This window comes from Arvicanthis niloticus, chromosome 6 (assembly GCF_011762505.2).
Source record: "Arvicanthis niloticus isolate mArvNil1 chromosome 6, mArvNil1.pat.X, whole genome shotgun sequence".
NCBI classification, from domain to species: domain Eukaryota; kingdom Metazoa; phylum Chordata; class Mammalia; order Rodentia; family Muridae; genus Arvicanthis; species Arvicanthis niloticus.
In genome coordinates, this window is record NC_047663.1 from 91,253,467 (window position 1) to 91,274,599 (window position 21,133).

The 21,133-nt window shown below is 43.7% G+C and overlaps 1 protein-coding gene across 1 annotated transcript in view; it reads left to right on the forward strand.

The window, feature by feature from the left end:
• Window positions 1-21,133, forward strand: part of LOC117711791 (ATP-binding cassette sub-family A member 17) — a 77,053-nt gene that overhangs the window by 10,514 nt on the left and 45,406 nt on the right. Inside the window, exons 4-10 of the mRNA XM_076937214.1 lie at window positions 2,406-2,533; window positions 3,610-3,775; window positions 9,474-9,733; window positions 11,608-11,724; window positions 12,733-12,850; window positions 18,865-19,038; window positions 20,218-20,390. Coding sequence (XP_076793329.1) covers window positions 2,406-2,533; window positions 3,610-3,775; window positions 9,474-9,733; window positions 11,608-11,724; window positions 12,733-12,850; window positions 18,865-19,038; window positions 20,218-20,390 — 1,136 coding nt within the window. The remainder of the gene's footprint in view (window positions 1-2,405; window positions 2,534-3,609; window positions 3,776-9,473; window positions 9,734-11,607; window positions 11,725-12,732; window positions 12,851-18,864; window positions 19,039-20,217; window positions 20,391-21,133) is intronic.

Below are 21,133 nucleotides of genomic sequence, written 5' to 3' on the forward strand. Positions count from 1 at the left end.
GAGAGGAATGGAGAGTCTGGGTGAGAGGGAGGAGAGATTGATTTGAGAAGTTGATGAGTTCACGTGATTCAGAACCTGGCGAACATGTTAAAGTGTTTAAGTTTTTCTTCTACATACAAAAAGAAAACCCACCACAAATGTGCCATGAACAATAAGCAACCATCCTTGAACCAAAACAATAAAGCTTGATCCACGTCTCAAGTTATGTAACCGAGGGTTACGGTCAGCATCGCAGCTGCTTGCATAAAGGTGTTTGCCACATAAATCTGATAGTTGAGTTCAATCCCTGGAATCCATACAAAGATGGAAGAAGAGAACTGTCATGGGGTTTTATTACTTTGAAGAGACATTATGGCCTTCTTATAAAAGAAACCATTTAATTGGGGCTGGTTTACAGTTTCAGAGGTTCAGTCCGTTACCATCATGGTGGAAAGCATGGCGGCCTGCCGGCAGACATGATGCTGGAGGAGACAAGACTTCTACATCTTGATCTGAAGGCAGCTGAAGGAGACTGTGTGCCACATTGTTTGTAGCTTGAGTATAGGAGACTTTAAAGCCCATAGCACCATACTTCTTCCAACAAGGCCACACCTCCTAACAGTGCCACTCCTTATAGGCCAAGCATTCAAACACGTGAGTCTATGGGGGCCATAGCTATTCAAACCACAGCAAGAACCAACTCCAAAATTATACTGTGACCTCCACATGCACTAACATAGCATGCAGAATAATTAATAAATGAGAACCACTCTCTCAGCCAGGCGGTGGTGGCACACACCTTCAATCCTAGCACTCGGGAGACAGAGACAGGCAGATCTCTGAGTTTGAAGCCAGCCTGGACTACCAAGTGAGTTCCAGGACAGCTATGGCTATACAGGAAAACTCTGTCTTAAATACAAAACAAAACAAAACCCTATTCCCTGTAACTTTAATTTTTTCACTATCGACTTTTTTTTTTTTTTTTTTTTTTTGGTTTTTTGAGACAGGGTTTCTCTGTTTAGCCTTGGCTGTCCTGGAACTCACTTGGTAGACCAGGTTGGCCTCGAACTCAGAAATCTGCCTGCCTCTGCCTCCCAAGTGCTGGGATTAAAGGCGTGCGCCACCACCGCCTGGCCACTATCTACTTTTAATGATGGATCTTAAAGGCTTTAACCTCCCTTGTAGCCTACCACCTACCAGAGGTTGTGGAAAAGAAAAGACACGGGGGTGGGGTGGGGTGGGATGGGGTGGGGGGAGGGGCTAGTGGACCTGTTTAGAAAGGTTCTTTGGAGCAACTCCCATCTGTGTTGTCTGGAAATCAGCAGTTCAGTTCACAGGTAAGCAGCAGCTCCCCCATCCACTCACAAAGGCTTCACTACCGGCAGGCCAGTTAGGTAGACTCGGGATAGCAAACGCAAATCAGCAGTAGTGGTGCTACCTAGCAGAGGCAGCCAGGCCACAGCCTCAGCTAGAGTCAGCAGGAGGGACCAGGGCCAATAGGAACACCAGGAGAAGTTCTTGGCTGTGCCTCTCTCAGCAAAGTGAAGATCAGTGAAGACCAAGAACCATTGCACAGCTAGCTCTATAAGCAAGCCTCACTCAGCCTGTCACTGTCTGTCGAGTTCTTTTGTACTCCCTTGAAACATCACATGCCCTCCACGGGTCTTGCCTCAGCGTGTACATCTGTCTCAACTAACATCACTCACTCAATCAGCCCAAGTCTTCAGAAGCAGCAAGAAACAGCAGCACGCCACCAGAAGTTTTTTGGTGTTTTCCTCTATGAAGTCCTGACAAATGCAGCTCAACTATGCGATGTAAGGCAGACCAATACATTCATGTCTTTAGCAAAGAATCTTTCATCACGTGTCCTTTCACGTGCTTGCTTTAGCAGAACATCCTTTCTCCTGTGTCTATTTCAGCTAAACGTTCCTTCATGTGTTTGCCCCAGCAAAACACCGTCCAACACAACTGAGTTTCCAAAGAACCTTTAAGTTTCCACTTCAGTTCCCTCCTCAGCATTACTTCCTTGACGTCCAAAGATAGTTGCTGTCAGTCTTCCCAGTATAAGTTCTGAACTGAAAACCAATCATAACAACAAAGGACAGGGTTTCTCTGAGTAGCCCTGGCTGTCCTGGAACTTGCTTTGTAGTCCAGGCTGTCCTCAAACTGAGAGATCCACCAGCTTCTGCCTCCTGAGTTCTGGGATTAAATGAATGCACCACCACTGCCTGGCTAAAAAATCATGCATTTTAGTCTTATTTTTTTGTTGTTGTTGTTTCTCTCTCTTGCTCATATGTTTGCAGAATGACTGAGTGATCGATTGGAGAAATAAGCTGGAATCTTAAATCTCCTTGGGTAGATGGGTGATGCCAACACTTGCTTTCCTGCCTAGCTATTATTCACTGACTGGGTTTTTCTCTTTGTAGTTCTAGGCTTTCCTTCAGTGCCTGTATTTGAAAACTATATAATTAAAGATCCCAAGTCTTTCTACATACTGGTGGGAATTGTTTTTCATCATTACTTCAATAGCAGCAAGGAACCTTTGCCACTTGTGGTAAGAAACTCCTTCCTATAACCATCTTACTATGTGATGACCCCCCTGAGTATGGGTTAATCAAGCCAGTTTACTCCTTGGTTTTTTTCCATGGGAGCTTTGGCATTGTATATGGGGGGGGGATGAATAATCTAGGTTCATGATTTACAACCCACTCCATTATCATTTCCAAGCGGTTTAAAAGATATCTGTTCTGAGCGAGTGTCTGTCCTCAGTACAGAATGGAGTGAGTTCAGCTGTTCAACTCCTCCACTTGGCCACAGAGAATCTTGGATCCCAGCTCTGCAATTTAGTGACTGTATATAACCTTGGGACCGTTGTTAACATTTCTGAATCGAATCCCTGTTTCATTACCTGTGTAGTTGAGTTTTAAGTAGTGCCTGGCTTATGAGTTAGATCTCAGGTTTACACGTGTAAAGTGCTCAGGACAGAGCAGTCGGGTAGATGGGGAGCAAGGATTTTCCCATTGAGATAGTTCATTGTCATTACTACCCATCTAACAGACTTTAGGTATGGTAGCTCTGCATGTGTGTTTAAAGAAAAAGCAAGATGTCAAACAAAGATCTTTGATTTATGTTTTGCAGTGGGTGCAACACTCATGTGTAGCTTTGGTGCTGTGCAGGCTGGTTAGTGACCTTTAGAACTTGCACTGTGGTTAATAAAAAAACAAACCATGTTTTACCAGCAGGAGTTAATGTCACATACATGTCAGATGCCACGTAGTATAACCCTACAGGCTCTTATTATCGTCCCCCGTCACTGTAAGGAAGCTGAGGCATAATGATTGAGATTAAGTAGCTTTCCCAGGGTGACAGTACTTCAATAAGAAATTTGGGGCTGAGGTCTAGGTGACCTTGCTCCTGAGTACTGTACAGTTCATTGCCATCTTCCCATGGTGATGACAGGAATAATTTCCAGGGAAATAGAGGAAAGACCACTGTGTGGTTCTAGGAGGGACACCCGCCTGTGTGGGCTTTTCTCTAGTCAGAGTTAAAACCTGACAGTTTTGCTCTGTCCTGTACCATTGCTGGGTTCCAGGATCTCATGGCCAAATGTTTTCTCCCTGTTTCTCATAGGTGAAGTATGACTTGCGCTTTAGTTATGTTCAGAGGAACTTTGTATCGCCTCCGAGGCATTTATTTTTTCAAGAGGAGATAGAAGGCTGGTGCACGGCCTTTCTTTACCCCCCTAATCTAAGCCAAGCGCCGCGGGAATTTTCATACGCCGATGGGGGAAACCCTGGTGAGGAGATTCTGAAGCCTGTAACATTACCGTGAGCACAGCCTTTGCCCTGTACCACATATTTGTACATTTTGCTAATTGAATGCTTGCTAAGATTAGCCTTTCAGCAGAGGTCCAAGGAGCTGCCTTTGGAGAACATGGCATTCAATAAAAGGCTTATATTCCAGTGTAAGTAAAACAGCAGGTATGTATTTTGATCGTTTATAATGACATTGAGTTGCTTGAAAGAGTGAAAACACATTACCAGAGCAGAGAGCACGAGGTTCTGTATTTCTAATGTTTTGCTTTTCAAAGGGTTCTCTACAGACTATGACTTAGAGTGGCTTTCTTTAATTTGTTAAAATTCATATAAAATAATGACCCCTTTACCTTCTTTTCATTTTAGGAAAGTTACTACTGGGCTGGGCGTGTACCCCAGTGGTACTTGCCTAGCATGCACAAACCTCATGTTCATCTCTAGTACTGAACAGGCACTGCTGACTGTTAGGGACACTGTGTGGGAATTCATCTCAGTATAATGGCAGCTTCCAAGGTTACTGCCAGGAAAGGCACCCAAGACCCCAGAGAACACAGAATTGACACATTCTGCTTTCTGCCACACTAGCCTCTCTGCCTGATGGGTGTGGTTAGGGACCAGAGCACGGAGAACTTGGCAGACACCAAATTTACCTTGAGCACAGTCCCCAGGTTGCCACAGCCCTCAAACAGCGTGCTGAGAACCTGTGGGTGTTATTGGTGTTTCTTGGACAACATACATGTGGCACCAGAGTGGAACCACACTAAGTATAATAAGAATGCACAAATATTTAGGGAAGACATAGCCATCATCATGAAAGAAACTTGACTTAAACTTTATGAATATGTAATGTTTATGTGACCTCCCTTTCCACCTGGAAGTAGTGCTCTTGTTTTTCTGCCTCCTCCCCAAACCCTGCAATATTAGGGACCTAACCCAGGACTTTCCACATTCTGAGACCAACACTCTACTACCCTCCATGTACAGTCTACTACAGCCCCCATGTGTGTGGAAGATAGAGGCCAACCTTTAGCTTTGTCCCTGAAGAGCCATCAACCTTGATTTTTGAGAGAGGGTCTCTTGCTGGGACCTGGGGATCAATAATTAGGCTAGGCCAGGGAGCCTTAGGAATCAGCCAGTCTCTGCCTCCCACTGCTGAGATTATAAACATGTGATGTCACACCCTGCTTTTCACAGGAGTCCTGGAGATTGAACTCAGGGTCTCAGCTTGTGCAACAGCACTATACCAGCTGGACTGGTATAGCCTCTATCCCCAAGTTCTGGAGGCAGAGCCTGGAGATACCCTTCAAAGCAGGAGCGGAATCTTTAAAATGACTCAGGCAGGCAGGCAGCAGGCAGGCAGCAGGCAGGCAGGCAGGCAGGCAGGCAGGCAGGCAGGCAGGCAGCAGGCAGGCAGCAGGCAGGCAGCAGGCAGGGAGGGATGGAGCCCTCCAACTGTATACCTAGCTGTTGTTCCTCCATCATCAAATTAAAGGAAAAGTAGAAATTACAAGGAATGTATCCAGTGGGTAGTGAATGAGGCATGTTAAACACAGATAAATGTGGTAAGGCCTAGGTAACTGTTACCTGTCTAGCCTGTCATTTTGTGCTGTTACTAATATAAGGAAACCTCATTTTTTTTTCTGCTGTTTCATGCTCAAGTTGATTGCATATTCTGTTATGTTCTGTGCTTCTGGAAACCAATCACAACAGAAGTCAGTAGAATTGTTTGGTATAGTTAGTTAGCTACAATAAGCTTGGACCCAAACCAACCACCTCTAACCCTGCTTTGTTGTTCATTTGCTTTTACAATCCTAGGGACAGAGCCCTCACATATACTAGCCAAGTGTGTTCTGTCTCTGTCTCTGTCTCTGTCTCTGTCTCTGTCTCTGTCTCTGTCTCTGTCTCTGTCTCTGTCTCTCTCATGACTACATGACTCAAGCTGACTACTTGAGTAGTCATGAAGCCAAGAACCACCTTGAATGCTCCTGCCTATGCTTTCCAAGTTACTGGGATGCAAGCCTGTGTCATCGATCACCTGTGCCAGCACACCTAGTCTTTTATATTGTTTTGAACATACAAATGTTTGTATTTGTTTGACAAATGTTCCATTTTGTTGTGGGCCAGGAGTAGCCTCACAAACCACATGAACACTGATCTCAGCCAGACAGGGATAGTTTATTGAGCATATGCTCAGGACTGGTCAACCAGGGCCATAGTCTAGACTTGGGAGCTGAACTGGCATGTCCAGCTAGCATCCTTTAGATTATTAAATCTAAAATCTACAAACATCTGTGCCAAGTTATTCCACCAATCAGGATTTAGGGACAGGGGATTTCCTTAGGAACATGTCTTTGTTGTACATTTATCCTGCTCTCATTGGTTGGAGTATTCACCTGTGGCAGGGGACTTGACGTGTCTAACATTCATGTCCTAACTTACCAACCAGGATGCCAATTACCCACTGTCTTAGTTAGGGTTTTACTGCTGTGAACAGACACCATGATCAAGGCAACTGTTTTTGTTTTGTTTTTTAAGATTTTATTTATTTTATGTATATGAGTACACTGTAGCTGTCTTTAGACACACCAGAAGAGGGCATCAGATCCCATTACAGATGGTTGTGAGCCACCGTGTGGTTGCTGGGAATTGAACTCAGGACCTCTGGAAGAGCAGTCAGTGCTCTTAACCTCTGAACCTTCTCTCCAGTGCCCCCCCTCCCTGCCAAGCAACTCTTATAAGAACAATATTTAATTAGGGCTGGCTTCCTGGTTCAGAGGTTCAGTCCATTATCATCAAGGTGGGAACATGGCAGCATGCAGGCAGGCATGGTGCAAGAGGAGCTGAGAGTTCTACATCTTCATCTGAAGGCTGATAGCAGAATATTGGCTTCCAGGCAGTTAGTCTTAAAGCACACACCCACAGTGACACACCTATTCCAACAGGGCCACACCTTCTAATAGTGCCACTCCCTGGGCCAGGCATATACAAACCATCACACCCATATACATGTCTCTTTCTGCCAAGTAGGATGTCAGTTTCCAGGGAGGTCTTGAGAACTTAAACTTTACTTGACCCCTGGAAATCTTATTCCAAATAGTTCCTCATATTGTGCAGGTATCTCTTATGTTGAGGTCCATCCCAGGGGCAGCTTATAAAAGCAAGCACCGTAAAAGCTCCTACACAGGTGCAGGAAGTGCTGAGGGGTGGTTGGTTTGGGTCCAAGCTTATTGTAGCTAACTAACTATACCAAACAATTCTACTGACTTCTGTTGTGATTGGTTTCCAGAAGCACAGAACATAACAGAATATGCAATCAACTTGAGCATGAAACAGCAGAAAAAAAATGAGGTTTCCTTATATTAGTAACAGCACAAAATGACAGGCTAGACAGGTAACAGTTACCTAGGCCTTACCACATTTATCTGTGTTTAACATGCCTCATTCACTACCCACTGGATACATTCCTTGTAATTTCTACTTTTCCTTTAATTTGATGATGGAGGAACAACAGCTAGGTATACAGTTGGAGGGCTCCATCCCTCCCTGCCTGCTGCCTGCCTGCTGCCTGCCTGCTGCCTGCCTGCTGCCTGCCTGCCTGCCTGCCTGCCTGCCTGCTGTCTGCCTGCCTGCTGCCTGCCTGCTGCCTGCCTGCTGCCTGCCTGCCTGCTGCCTGCCTGCCTGCCTGCCTGCCTGCCTGCCTGCCTGCCTGAGTCATTTTAAAGATTCCGCTCTTGCTTTGAAGGGTATCTCCAGGCTCTGCCTCCAGAACTTGGGGATAGAGGCTATACCAGTCCAGCTGGTATAGTGCTGTTGCACAAGCTGAGACCCTGAGTTCAATCTCCAGGACTCCTGTGAAAAGCAGGGTGTGACATCACATGTTTATAATCTCAGCAGTGGGAGGCAGAGACTGGCTGATTCCTAAGGCTCCCTGGCCTAGCCTAATTATTGATCCCCAGGTCCCAGCAAGAGACCCTCTCTCAAAAATCAAGGTTGATGGCTCTTCAGGGACAAAGCTAAAGGTTGGCCTCTATCTTCCACACACATGGGGGCTGTAGCAGCAGTGGGGGTTGGGGGGTTCTGAAGACATAACCCCTGCATGACCCCTGCTTGACCCCTGCATTGGCTAAGGCTTCATTTGACTTTACTTGCTCTTTCTGAATCTTTATGTCTCTCTTTGGTTCTAATTCCATCTACCTTGCCCACCCACAACTGGTGGGAGAATACCGGCAGGTGGCGGCTTCTTCCCTGAGATCTCATGGTCATAGCTGGCTATGCCAATCTCCACTCTTTGTGTCCCCCCTCTGGAATCACACCCTGAGAAAGGGCACTTCCCCTCCCTATTTTGCTAAGGATAAGCAGTTAGCATTAAAATCAGGAGGTGAGGAGTTCCTAGGAGTTCCTATGTCCTACCAGATAACACAGAGCTCTGAAACTGGGTTGTGACTCAGTTTTCTCTGCAGGAAGAGCTGCTGACTTTCTGAAACTTCCCAGTGTAAGTAAAGGACAGTTTTTCTTAGTGACTGCTTTCTGTCATCTTGTTGTCTGCTGTGGAAAGGAACATAACTATACCTAACAGTATAGACATCCCTACTCAGTTCCCAGTTTTCCTGGACCCGCCCACTCCATTACATCACCCAGCCCCCTCTCTGACAACTCCAGACTTGTGGAGAAGTAACAGCACATCACTGAAAGGCTCTTTCCATCACACAGAGCAAACTTCCTGAGTGAGGGTCCAGGAGCCAATTGTCACACGAAGGATGCAAGCTCTCCCATTCAGTTAGGTTTCTTGGTTTCCCTACCTGTGAGAGGTTAAACATAAACACCAATTAAGCAACTAACTATTTTTCAAAAATTGAGGTGTCATCAACAGCCTTGGGCCTGCATGCCAAACTAGAATCCAAGTCTAGGTACTTACCTTGATTCCAGAAAATATCCTATAATTGTTTAGTGAAAACATTCCTACAAAACAAACAAATAAGAATACATTACAATAGCCAGGATGTCGTCCAGGTTGTTAATAACCACCAGTTTGCCCTTCCCTTTTCCGGTTTGACTGATCTGGATATCTAGACAATGGGACATAGTGGTCATCTCTACTACAGGGCTAATATCCCCCTCCCTCTAGGCTGCTTGCCTTGCTTGGAACTAGAGCAGATATCATTCATGGAATCCTTGCCATGCAATCTTTTTTATTGAAAGATGGAACACCACTGCACTGTTGAAAAGAAGACTGCTTATGATAAGAACAGTGCTTGTAGCTTGCCAGCGAAATACAGGAATGTAATCCTTTCGTTATGCAGCGGTCAACACAATCAGGAAGTCTATGTCTTTCAAGTGCTTTCAGTTTAACCATCCTGTATGGACTGGATAATAAATACCACAGAACAGGTGCTCTGTCCACAGATCGAGAGCGAAGGGGGAAGATGGCTCTCGACCTTGGAAGATCCTTGTATAGAGCATGCCTTGTCTTTCCTGCCAGAATTTGTTTTCTGATCATTGCTTCATTCCCACAGCCCTCCAGAGTGGCCCCTCTCTGTTCTCCATGTTGTATGATGAGGTCTCTGGGAACACCTTTTGGCTGCTGCCTGTCTTAATGATTAGCCAGGATCCACTTGAATTTTCAGTCGTTTCAGCCTTCAATCTTTATTTCTTACACTCGATAATTCTGTTTTCTTATAGGATACAACAAAGAAGCCTTCCTGGCAATTCAGCATGCCGTAGACAAAGCCATTATGCAGCACCATGCTCCCAACACAGCACTCAGCATGTTCAAGAACCTCCACGTCTTGATGCAGAGATTCCCATTTGGGCCCCATATCCAGGACCCATTCTTAGTGATCCTGCAGAATGAGTTCCCTCTGCTCCTCATGCTCAGCTTCATCTGTGTTGAGCTCATAATCACCAATTCCATTTTGTTGGAGAAGGAGAGGAAACAGAAGGTAACTGTCCTCAAGTGCAGGGCTCTGGGGAGGCTGCTAATGAAATGTCTTGAATAGGACCAAGGCCTGGGCAGATGGGAAGGGTCTCTACCCCTCAGGTGCAAATGAGAAGCACTTTCATATTTGTAGCCTGTTTGCAGAGTAGGGAGTCCCATCTCTTGATACCACACATATGCTTACTTTTAGATTGCCCAGCCTAGTAGGTCCTATTAGATTAGCATACTGCCACTAACAGGGCAGGTGTTCAGAAATGTTCACATAGAAGGACTTTTTATCTACAATTAACTCACTCCCATTTCGTGGGAAGATGATTGAGAAGCATCTTCTGGGAAAACACAACCTAAGACAGGCTTTGTTACCTCTGAGTTGGCCCCGAGACTGTTTGTACTGCTCACATCCTGTGCTGTTCTGGTCACATGACCTCTATTACTTCTATTTTTTTTTTTTTGCTTAGGTTGTCATTTCTTGGACACGGTGTCATTATGTGGTCAGTAGTGAATGACCTGGGACCCACTGTGTTACCTGGGCTGGCCATGGACTCATGATCCTTTTGCTTTTGCCTCCCAAGTGCTAAAATCCTCTCACTTTACACATTCTTCTCTTTTAAAATAATTTGTTAATTCATGTACTTTATGTACATGGATATTTTCATCTGCATGTACATTGGCACACCAGAAGGGGGCATCAGATCCCATGGGACTACAGTGATAGGTGGTTGTGATTCACCATGTAGTGCTGGGAGTTGAACTCAGGACCTCTCGAAGAGCAGCCAGTGCTCTTAACTGATGAGCCATCTCTCCAGCCCCAATTTTCTTTTTTATTGATTCTTATGACTGAGTATTAAAATAGCCTGGTAGTTTCTCCTTGGGCTTTTCTTGGCCTCGTTGGCAATGTCTGTGGCTACAGAGCTGTTTCCCTGGCCTGCTTCATCTTATTGTAAGAAGCAGACTGAGTTGCTTCTTGATACTGCCTAGAGTGTCAAGAAGACATTCTAGACACTGCTCTGATGCGGCAAAATGTCAGAAGCCTCCTTTCTGTTGGGTTGGATAACAGTGGGACAATGGCCAGCAGGTAGACGCTCTCTCCAACTTTATCCTCGCTGAAAACCCTCTAGGAGCTTCTAATGTCTGACCAATACACATTATTGTCCTTCATGTGATGAAAACCGACCTTCCCTATTTGTTACTTCAACAACAAACTTGTGTAGAAAGCTTATAGGCATAAGGTGTCTACACCTCGGTCGTGTTTTTCTCCTTTTCTACTCGAACCTTTTTTTCATATGAATGCTAACACTGCACAAGTTAGGCGAAATGGCACGTGCCTTAAACTCCGATGGTAAACATACTCTAACTTCATTCGTTTACTGAATCTCTCCCTAGAGTATGTGGCCCTGAGAATAAAGTCCAAACCGTTCTTTGTTTTGTTTTGAGACAAGGTCTCAATATAGAACCCCTGATTGACCTGGCGTGGGCTATATAGGCCAGATAGGCCTTATGCTCCTGACAAATTTTTACGCCTCTGTCTCCCAAATACTTGGATTTGGATTAGAGTAGCATGGGCTACTCTACTCTGCTTTGAAGTCTAAACTCCTCACGCATCCTACTTTTAAATTCTCTTAGCAATTGTTTTTAAATTTCAAGATTTGTACAGTGCCATTTCTGCCACAGTTAAACCAAGTATCAGCCCCTGTTCTACCCCCCGCCGTTTAGCGAGATCATCTCCGTCAGCTCTTAGGGCTGACAGAGTACAGGCACACACAGCCCGTCACCCTCATCTGCTGGAGCGCAGTAACAGACTCCCAGACTAGAGTACCTAAGACATGCACCTGGTAACTGGTCTCATGACTCTAACCCGAGGCTCTCTTGCTTTTCTAGGAATACATGTGTATGATGGGATTGGAGAGCTGGCTGCACTGGGTTGCTTGGTTCATCACGTTCTTCGTTTCTGTCTTAATTACCATTTCTGTTATGACTGTTCTTTTTTGCACAAAGGTATGCTTTGTTCTTTAGACTATGGTGAGCCATGCATGGATATCAAAGAATTGAGTATGGGGTGGGTGATACAGTGTTTAATGAATGAGGTGTTTGCTGAAACTCTGGGGAATTAAGCATTCTTTACCCTCTTCCATCTTCTCTTCCCCTGACCCCCTTTTTTAATTTTTCCTTTTGAGACAGAGGCTCACTATGGAGCCCTGGCTAGCCTGGAATTCACTGTACAGACCAGGCTGATCGTGAATTTATGTTAATCCTCAACTTTACTTCCAAAATGCTGGGGTTACTGTCTTGTGCTGCCAGACCTAATCTAGTATTTAAGAACTTGAGGCTCACAAAAGACATCTCTACAGGCTTGCAAACAAATTTCATACTGTACAATAGTTGAAAGTGCTGACTAAAACGTTATTTTACTTCCATGTCACCATGGTTTTCTTTTATGGTGTCAATGGAGTTTGACACTAACATTTGCCTGGGGACATTTACCAACCTACTACTTGGATCTATAAAAGCTTAACTTGTAAAGTGTGAGGGTTGTGTCAATGTGGGGAAAGGAAGGCAAGAAGGAAAACCCAGACTAAACAGGAAAATATTTCAGACAGAAGAAATAACCAGAGAGCATTAAAACAGAAGACACAATGTAACAACAGGAACACTGAAGCTATCTGTCCTAGTGATACTACCACAAATGAATCAAACTTACCCTGGCGCTGGCGGTGTAGCTCAGTGGTATAGGGTATAGAAGGCCTTAAGTGCAATACCCAAGGTAACCCCGCAATACACCAAGAGAAAAAATATTCACATTAGGTCAAAAACTAAATCCAAACTTATTTTTCCCTGAAAAATATTCATAACGTAATTTATAAATGATAACAGATGGTAGATCAGATGTCTGCCTTAAAAAAAAAAAAAAACCCTATGTATAATTTTAACTTGAAAAACAATTTTTTTTCCTACAGTGTTTTATGGGTACCTCATGCTTTCTTCCCATGTGTGGTTGTTTTGTAGATAAACAATGTAGCTGTGTTCAGGAACAGCAACCCTATCCTGATATTTATTTTTCTAATGTGTTTTGCCATCGCCACAATCTTCTTTGCATTCATGATGAGCACATTCTTCCAAAGAGGTGAGTACTAACGCCATTTTCTCTAGGTTCTGACATCATTTTCTGTTGATGGATGTTAATGACTTTTCTCTGAAAGCTCTGTCATTCCCATGACTTACAGCACAAGGTATTTATTACTCCTCCACTGCCAAATTTTCTGTTATGTGGTTATTTCAGCAGTGGGAGAAGTCTATTCCCTATTAAAGCCTTGTTAGAACACATGATATATATGTATATAACATATATACATATAATATAGAATATACATAAGGAGATGTAGATATCCTTAAGATAATTTCAAATCGAGGTAGATAATGTCTCTGTTTATTTATTTTTACATTTACCTATGTATCTCTATGTGATGCCATGTGGGTGCTGGTGCTTTGGAGCCCAGAAGAGACCCTTGGATTCCCTGAAGCTGAAGTTACAGGTAGTTGTAAGCCACCTAAGCTGGGAACCAGACTCAGGCTGTCTGGAAGAGCAGCACCTACTCTTCGCTCCTGGGCCGTCTTTCCAGCCCCAACGAATCTCAGTTTAGAAGAGAATAGAAGTGTAAGGCATCTCAGACAGAAAGTCTTCCAGGTCATGATCATGAAGTTAGGGCAGGACAGTAAAGGGGTTTCTAAGACACCGCAAAGGACGCCCTGTACATTTGGCTCTGTTGGAGGTCTTACATGTAAAAGCGTTTATACACGAGTTTATGAATCATAGAGGATAGAAATGACAGGAAGCAGAGTCAAATCAGAGTGCAGAAGAATTGGAATGTGAGTTACCTAAATAAATAAATAAATAAATAAATAAATAAATGTAAGCGAAAATGAGCTCGGCAACCCCCAAAAGGGAGTGTTGACAAGAACTAGGAAGAAGTGTGATACAAATGAGGCCAGAAAGCTTATTGTTCATATTTGTGCATGTTTTATGTCAAATAGCTCATGCTAATGTGTGACTCCTGGAAAAGATGGCGAAGGATTCTGTGAACGTTATGTGGGCCTAAACATTACCGCCTGATTCCAACTTTGAATTCCACCAGCCCTCCATAGCTTTATAGCAAGCACGGGAGCATGCTAGTCAGGTCAGGAAACTTAGAACACACTCGTGGAAAGCTGCCTGCAACTGGACTCGAGAGTCCTCAAGGTTGAAGCCTTAAAAGTTAAACACGGGAACAAGTGCAGTAAATAAGCAGACATTTAGAAAGCAAAGGCCAGCAATGATGTCGGAAACACAGATCATAATCAGAAGGAAGCAGAATGGAGGACCAGGGAAAGCAAACACAGGCCATGTAGCCTAACACTGGTAATCAACTAGTTTTTGACAATGGGGTCTTTTCAACAAAGGATGCTGGGATAACTGGAAGTCTGACTTCAAAAGAATTCACCTGGAAAGCTACATACATCATTCACACAGATCGACTCATACTGATTATAAATCTGAATGTGAGCGATAAACCATATTAAAAGAAGATATAGGGAGCCGGCTCAGTCGGGGAAATGCTTGCCATGTGAGCATAATGACCCAAGTTCAATCTCTCAGGACCTACATGAAAAAACCTGGGTACCGTACATTCCTGATCCCAGCTGGGCGGAAGTAGACAGGAGCATCACTGAGGCTTGCTCCATTGTGGGTGAGAGACCCTTAGCAAAGAGACCCAGTGTCAGGCTTTCTTTCCCTTTGGCTCTAATAATTTTTCTGCCCCCTCTTCCACTGTGATCCTTGAGCATGAGGTACAGGAGCTGTGTTGTAGATGTATAAGTTGTGTCTGGTATCACATGATCAATTGTTCTCTTCATTTTGATTGTTTGTGGGTTTCTGTAATGGTCTCCGTTTTGATGTTTCCTTTGATGAAGTGTGAAACTTACCTGTATATGTATAAAATCTGTATATGTGTGTGTGTGTGTGTGTGTGTGTGTGTGTGTGTGTGTGTGTGTGTATGGGCGCGCGCTATGTGAATTAATATTTAGAATGAAGTTAGGAATTATTTTAGTTTAGCAAAGTGACAGTTAAGTTTTCCTACATGATCCATAACTTCACTAGCCCTGGGTAGTTGGCTAGGTTTCTGTTACCAGGCATAATTTTCCTCTTGTTGAATGGGCCTTAAATCTAATTAGAGAGCTGAGGTTACTGCCAAGGTATGTGTGCCACTGTTGGGCTGCAGTTTGTGAAGACATGGGTCCTGTTGGGTTGAATTATGAGTCTCTCATTTACCATCTCCAAGAGGCTGGGGCTGGGGCTCAGAGAGGCAGAGGCGTGGGAATTTGAGCAAGGCCAACCTCCTACCGTCCCTGGAAGGTCTCCAGGGTTCAAAGCCTGCTCGACCAGGTACCCAGCTGCCTCTCACAGCCTACTACCCCACATGCCACCAGTGCACCCTTAGGGTTAGTGTGTCATGCTGGTCATTGTAGTTCATAGGCATCATAACTCTGTAGGACTATTGGTTGCTTTCTTCCTTTGTAAACTTTCATAGTACCTCTGTTATCAGGAAAGCCAGTCCTCAGGAAGGAGGTTCTCAGGTCAGGCCTAGCTTCTGAGACCCATGTCCAAAATACATAATGTCTTCAGGAATTGGTATTTGCTTTCAGTCTCAGGGAGGCAACCAAGGGCAACATCCATGACCTATAATGTTTTGGGAGTCTCTTGGACAATCCTGACCAACAATTCAAAAGGGGAATGGATACTCATGCCTGGTGGTGGGCTTCTGTTAATCAGTCTATAGCTCTTGGGAGGAACATCTGTCAGCCCAGATGGGAAAATTTCATTTATGCTATATATGTACATGTAAACTTATATTATTATATGCAATATTAGGTAAGTGGATAATATGATTCTTTTTAGAAATCTTTACTATGATTTTTATCCTCTTTTTTCTACTTCTATATTTCTCTCTCTCTTCTCCTTGACTACTCCCCACACCCCATTTTCCACATTTCCCCCTTCAAATCACTGGTACCCTGCTCCTCCCCTCTCAAATGCTGTCCTCACCATGGAGAATTTTTACTTTCCCATTTCCTGCAGTTACTCCAGGCTGTATGCTCACATCTGAAGACTTGGAGCTAGGAACCATGAATGCGAAAGAACACATGACATTTGTCTTCCTGGGTCTGGGTTTACCTCACTCAATATGATCTTTTCTAGTTCCATACACTTCAAAATTCTATGGCTTTTGGGCTGCAGACATGGCTCAGTGGTTAAGTGCACTGCCTGCTCTTCCGGAGGCCTGGAATTCAATTCCCAGTACCCACATGGGAGCTCACAACTGACTATAACTCTTGTTCCATGGGATCCAACAACCCTCAGACACACATGAAGTAAAAAACACCATTGTATATCTATAAAAAATAAGTAAATTATTTTTTAAAAAGAAAGTTTCGTGATTTGTTTCCTTTACAGTTAAATAGCATTCTATAGTGCATACGTAACACACTTTCATTATCACTCGCTAGTTGAAGGATCTTTAGGTTGTTTCCATCTCCCAGCTATGTGCATGAAATGGCAGTGGACATGGCCGAGCCAGAAGCTGAGGAGCAGGATGCCCTCTGGGCGTGGCTATGCGGAGGAGTGGCTTAGCTGGGCCTTATTGGTAGATTTATTTGTAGCTTTTTGATAGTTCTCCACACAGATTTCCACAACAGCTGGATGCGTTGGCAATTGAATAAACAGTGAATGGTGTGGGGTTCCCTTTGCCCCACATCCTTGGTACCAACTTGGTACCAACTGACCGGGTTATTTTGATTTCCATTTCTCTAATTCTAGAAACAATGAATACTATCTTTAGGATATTTTTAGTAATTTTTTCTTCTTTGAAGAACTCTCTGTTCGGATCTTAAGTCCGAATTATTTGAGTGCATTGTTTTTTTTTTTTAATTTATTTATTTTTGCCCATTTTGATATCTTTATATGTTCTGGATATTAATCCTCTGTCAGATTTTATAGTTGGTGTGGATCCCTTCCCCACAAATGGGGGCATTTGCTTCTCTTGCAGAGTACCCCGTTTGGTTCCCAGCTCCCAAAGTGGCTCACAGCCATCTGTAACTCCAGTTCCAGGGACTCCAATGCCCTCTTCTGGTCTCTGTGGGCACCAAGCAGAAATTCAATACACACTCATATGCACGCATGCATATACAGGCAAAATACTCACATATATAAATGAATATAAAAATTTCAAATCTTCTTATAGCAACATAAGATTGATCTGACATATAAATTTATGGGAAATTCTCAAAATACTGGTGAATCAAATCAAGCATATTAAAAGAATAAAATACCATGCCAAATAGGATTTATCCCAGGAGTGTAAAATTGATTCATAATCCCAGCACTTTGGATACTGAGACAGTGGAATTATCAGCCAAATTCCGGCTACACAGTGAGACTCTGTGTCAAAATAACAATCTCAACAAAACTGTATGTAACATGACTAGAAAGATATCTGCTGACCTTGGTCCCTGTAACCCCATGCCAATAAGGCTAAGGCAGGAGAATTGTAGGTTCATGGTCAGCTTGGTCTACACCTGGACCACATAGCATAAACTTCTAAGTGGAAGAGGAGCGAGTGCAGAAAGGAGGGAGAGAAGAAGGAAGGGGGGGGGATGAAGAATAAGAACGGTCCAACATAAGGAAAACAGGCAGCATATCCACCACTTAAAATGAAGGAAATATAAGTATACTGTCTTAGTTAGGGTTTTACTGCTGTGAATAGATACCATGACCAAAGCAACTCTTATAAGGACAACATTTAATTGGGGCTAGCTTACAGGTTCAGAGGTTCAGTCCATTATCATTAAGGCAGGAACATGGCATCATCCAAGCAGGCATGGTGCAGGAGGAGCTGAGAGTTCTCCATCTTCATCTGAAGGCTGCTAGAGGAAGACTGACTCCCAAGCAGCTAGGACAAGGGCATTAAAGCCCACACCCACAGTGACACACCCACTCCAACAAGGCCACACCTCCCAACAGTGCCACTCCCTGGGCCAAGCATATACAAACATATATATATATATATATATATATATATATATATATATATATATATATATATATCATAGCTGATTTAAAAAACATCAACAAAGTACAATACTCTTTCCTGATTTAAAAAAAAAAAAAAAAAAGGAAGAGAGGTGTACTCTGGGATATAAGGAAATTAACCTGATTAGATATATATGTATCCCCACATTTTCAATTGTCAAATATTGAAAGACTACATTGAAAGCAGGTGCTTTCACCACATGCATTCAGTATTTTGCTGAAATGTCTATAGTCAAGAGTTAGGAAGAAAAAGAAAACATCCAAATGGAGATAAAAAGAGTAAAGCCCATCCAGGCAGTAGTGGCGCATGCCTTTAATTCCAGAACTCAGGAGGCAGAGACAAGTGGATCTAGGAGTTCAAAGACAGCCTGGTCTGCAGAGTGAGTTCCAGGACAGCCAGGACTGCACAGAGAAACCCTGTCTCTTGAACAAAACAAAACAAAAAAAGTAAAGCTGTCTCTATTCAGAGATTATGTGGTTTTATATAACAGCTCCATGACATTAAGCAATTAATATATTTTGTATAGTTAAGCTCCAGTGTTGTCCTCTGCAAAGCAGCGAGGTTGTGCACATTAGATGGTGTATATAAAGTGTTCACCATGCTGTCAGAGGGCTTCATAGATGCTGCACACATCTGCCACTCACCTTAGAGAAAAGCCAATACAGGGTTCTTGCTTTTGTTTTTGGTTTTTGAGACAGGGTTTCTCTGTAAAGCCCCGTCTGTCCTGGAACTCACCTTGTAGACCAGATTGGCCTCAAACTCACAGAGATCCGCCTGCCTCTGCCTCCCGAGTGCTGGGATTAAAGGCGTGTGTCACCACGCCTAGCTACTTTCACTTTTTAAAATACTGTACATGTTTTCATCCTTCACTAGTAAGACTGCAAGTATAAAAAGAGACGGCTTCCTTTCTGAAATGCTGAACCTGTCACAGAGATACTTTTCTCTCATGGCAGGAAACAAGGTTTCTGTCATAGTAACTTACTGATGAAAATCCCTCTCCCTTCTGAATCTGCAGCCCATGTAGGAACTGTGATTGGTGGCATCGTCTTCTTCTTCACTTACCTTCCATACATGTACATCACTTTCAGTTACCACCAGAGGACTTACACCCAAAAGATACTCTCTTGCCTCTTTTCCAATGTTGCCATGGCAATGGGAGTCCGTTTCATCTCTCTGTTTGAAGCAAAAGGTAAGATTTATCTTTCTCAAACACTATTTAGGCTGCCTACATGCTTTGCAGTGGACAAGGTTGCCCTCCATTTCCAAATACACATAGTTGACATGTTTGTTTCATTTAGTGTTCTGAGCATTTACATTATAATGTGGGATGCTAAAGAGATCTAGATTGTACTTCACAAACCTTACAGCATAAGCCACGCAGCGGTATCACATGTCTTTAATCCCAGCGCTTGGGAGGCTGATCTCTGAGTTCAAGGCCAGTCTGGTCCAGTGAGTTCTAGGACAGCCAGGGCTACACAGAGAAACCCTGTCTTGAAAAAGCAAAAATAAAAGCAAGCAAAACAAAACTTTACCGTATAGACATGGGTATGGGGAGGGGAACTAAAGCATATTAAAGGAAGGAAATTGGAACCAAACATGTTGGCATGGGCCTGTAGTCCCAGCTATTTAGAAGGCTGAAGCAGAAAGATTACTGGAGCCCAGGACTTCCATCCAGGCTACCTTGGCAACAGAGTAACATTGTTTGGAAAAAATGTCTAGGAAATTATATACTTATACAATTCTATAAATATAAAATATATAACTTTATGATTAGAAGCTCAAAACACATTTTGGACTTTACTGATAATGTAGTTTTCATATGTATTACTCTTATTGCTTGTGGCATCCCTTCAAACCCCACCTTAAAAATTCCACTTTCTTCTAAGCCATACCTCCTACTAAACCCCAACTCCTGATAGATATTTTTAAAAACCTCTGTAGTGGTTAGTATTGCTTATAAACTTTATTGGAGGAAGCATCAACTAAGAGACATGATTTTGGATATATTCATGGGGGTGTTTTTTTGTGAGAATTAGCTGCAGGAGGAAAGACCTCTACTCATAGAGTGGGGAGCACCCTTTAGCAGTGGGCTCAGTTTAATGACATTTGAGGAAAATGGGGGTGCCTTGCTCACTCACCTTCCCACCCTGTTGGTAAGTGCATTGTTGTTGCTGCTGCTGCTGCTGCTGGTACCATTCTTTGCTAACAATCAGAACCCAACTCCATTGCCTTTCCATTGTGGAATGAAGACTTCAGCTCTCCAGGGCTCCCCCCAGCCCTACCTCTAGATTAGGCCTGCTGAATCTTGTGGACTGAGTGGAATTCTTTGCCAGCGTACAGACAGTCACTGTCCCCTTCTTTGGAATAGGCACAGGCATCCAGTGGAAGAACATAGGCAGTGTCTGGGGAGACTTCAGCTTCGCTCAGGTGCTGATGATGCTCTTGCTGGACTCCTGTTTGTACTGTCTGATAGCCTTTGTGGTGGTGTCTCTTTTCCCAGGAAAGTTTGGAATTCCCAAGTCTTGGTACATCTTTGCCAAGGTAAGTTCTGATTCTGCTATTTTAGAGACAGGTGCTAATTTTTTTTATATCTGTCATCTGCATTCCTCCATCTCCTAATGATGCACTAACTGAGATCTGGGACACCAGTAAGTCTCTACCCTGGATTCACCTGGTAACTATCACCCTGTGCTTGGCAGCAGGGCATAACTACCAGTGAGTCTCGGTTTCTCTGAACCTACCCCACAGTGGACACACTGGTCTTGAGGATGAGACAGGGAAGATCATCTCATCCAGTGTATGCCTGTTGAGTACGAGGCCCTGCATTATCCCACAGAACTCACCTCCCTTGCTAACATCAGAACCCAACTTGCTAGAGTTCTCACACCCCGTTTCTCCACTGAGCTATACTAGCAGAGGCTCCTGGAGGCCTCTGTGATAGCCCCAGTGTGCCCAGTAGTAATGCCACAGCTTTTCTGGACAATCCAAAAAATCTACAGACTGTGTTTTTCTTACAAATATGAGGTTTTTGTGCTTAACTCAGCCTTCCACAGTGGCCTGTGGTGGTTTGCCTGTGGGCCTAGAGAGGACCCTCTGCAGCATCTGCTCTCCTTTCTTTCTTGGAGTATGGAGAAACAGGTAAATATAACACCAGCATCTCCATCCAGGTCTCTCCCCCAAGAACCTGACTATTGGATAAGGCAGCTTTCCAAGTGCAGTCAAACCCTGGAAATGCTGCTGTTTTCTTAGATCCTCTCTGAGCGCCGGGGATTATAGGTTGAAAT